Source organism: Penaeus monodon, chromosome 20 (assembly GCF_015228065.2).
Source record: "Penaeus monodon isolate SGIC_2016 chromosome 20, NSTDA_Pmon_1, whole genome shotgun sequence".
NCBI classification, from domain to species: domain Eukaryota; kingdom Metazoa; phylum Arthropoda; class Malacostraca; order Decapoda; family Penaeidae; genus Penaeus; species Penaeus monodon.
In genome coordinates, this window is record NC_051405.1 from 41,520,705 (window position 1) to 41,521,339 (window position 635).

General features: G+C 34.6%; 1 protein-coding gene across 1 annotated transcript in view; it reads right to left on the reverse strand.

The window, feature by feature from the left end:
- LOC119585838 (Bardet-Biedl syndrome 7 protein homolog) overlaps window positions 1-635 on the reverse strand; it is a 21,175-nt gene that overhangs the window by 4,398 nt on the left and 16,142 nt on the right. Inside the window, exon 9 of the mRNA XM_037934570.1 lies at window positions 173-278. Coding sequence (XP_037790498.1) covers window positions 173-278 — 106 coding nt within the window. The remainder of the gene's footprint in view (window positions 1-172; window positions 279-635) is intronic.

Here is a 635-nt window from a genome sequence, read left to right on the forward strand (position 1 = left end):
CACACCAGTTTGTACTCATATGTATATAAGTATGAGAAGAGGTGCATGTACAAACAAACATAATGTAAAGAATAAAGTAAAACAGACTACAAAAAAATAACACGGAACCAAAAAATAACGGTGACTTCATAAATAAAACAAACGTGCTAATAATATTCACACAGAGATGTACCTCAACTTCTGAATCTTTTGTTTAGATTCCTGGGAAATGTGGACGACTCCTGACTCGGAAGTCATGTGTCGGTCCATTGGCTCCGAGGTGACACCAAATACCCAGCCTGAGAGTTAGTAATCAACATAAAAGGACCTGCTCGACAGCCACATGTCTAAATTAAACATTATGCTGTGAAAAGAATTAGTATAAAGCTTGATGCAATGATGATGATGATTTCCACACTGATATAATAACGCACACATACACACATTCCCAAGTATTTCCGTATATATATGAAACCTAAAAATAAGTATGTGTACCTAACTTTTCACTAAGTTGAAATATTTCTAATTTGAACAAATAATGAAATTGGTCAATTTCATGAGCAATAAAATTCATCTAATTCACATGTTACTTAAGTGTTATGGTAATGATGCCCAAATCAACTCATTTTCTTTCTTTTGGGGAGATGGGGGGGTGG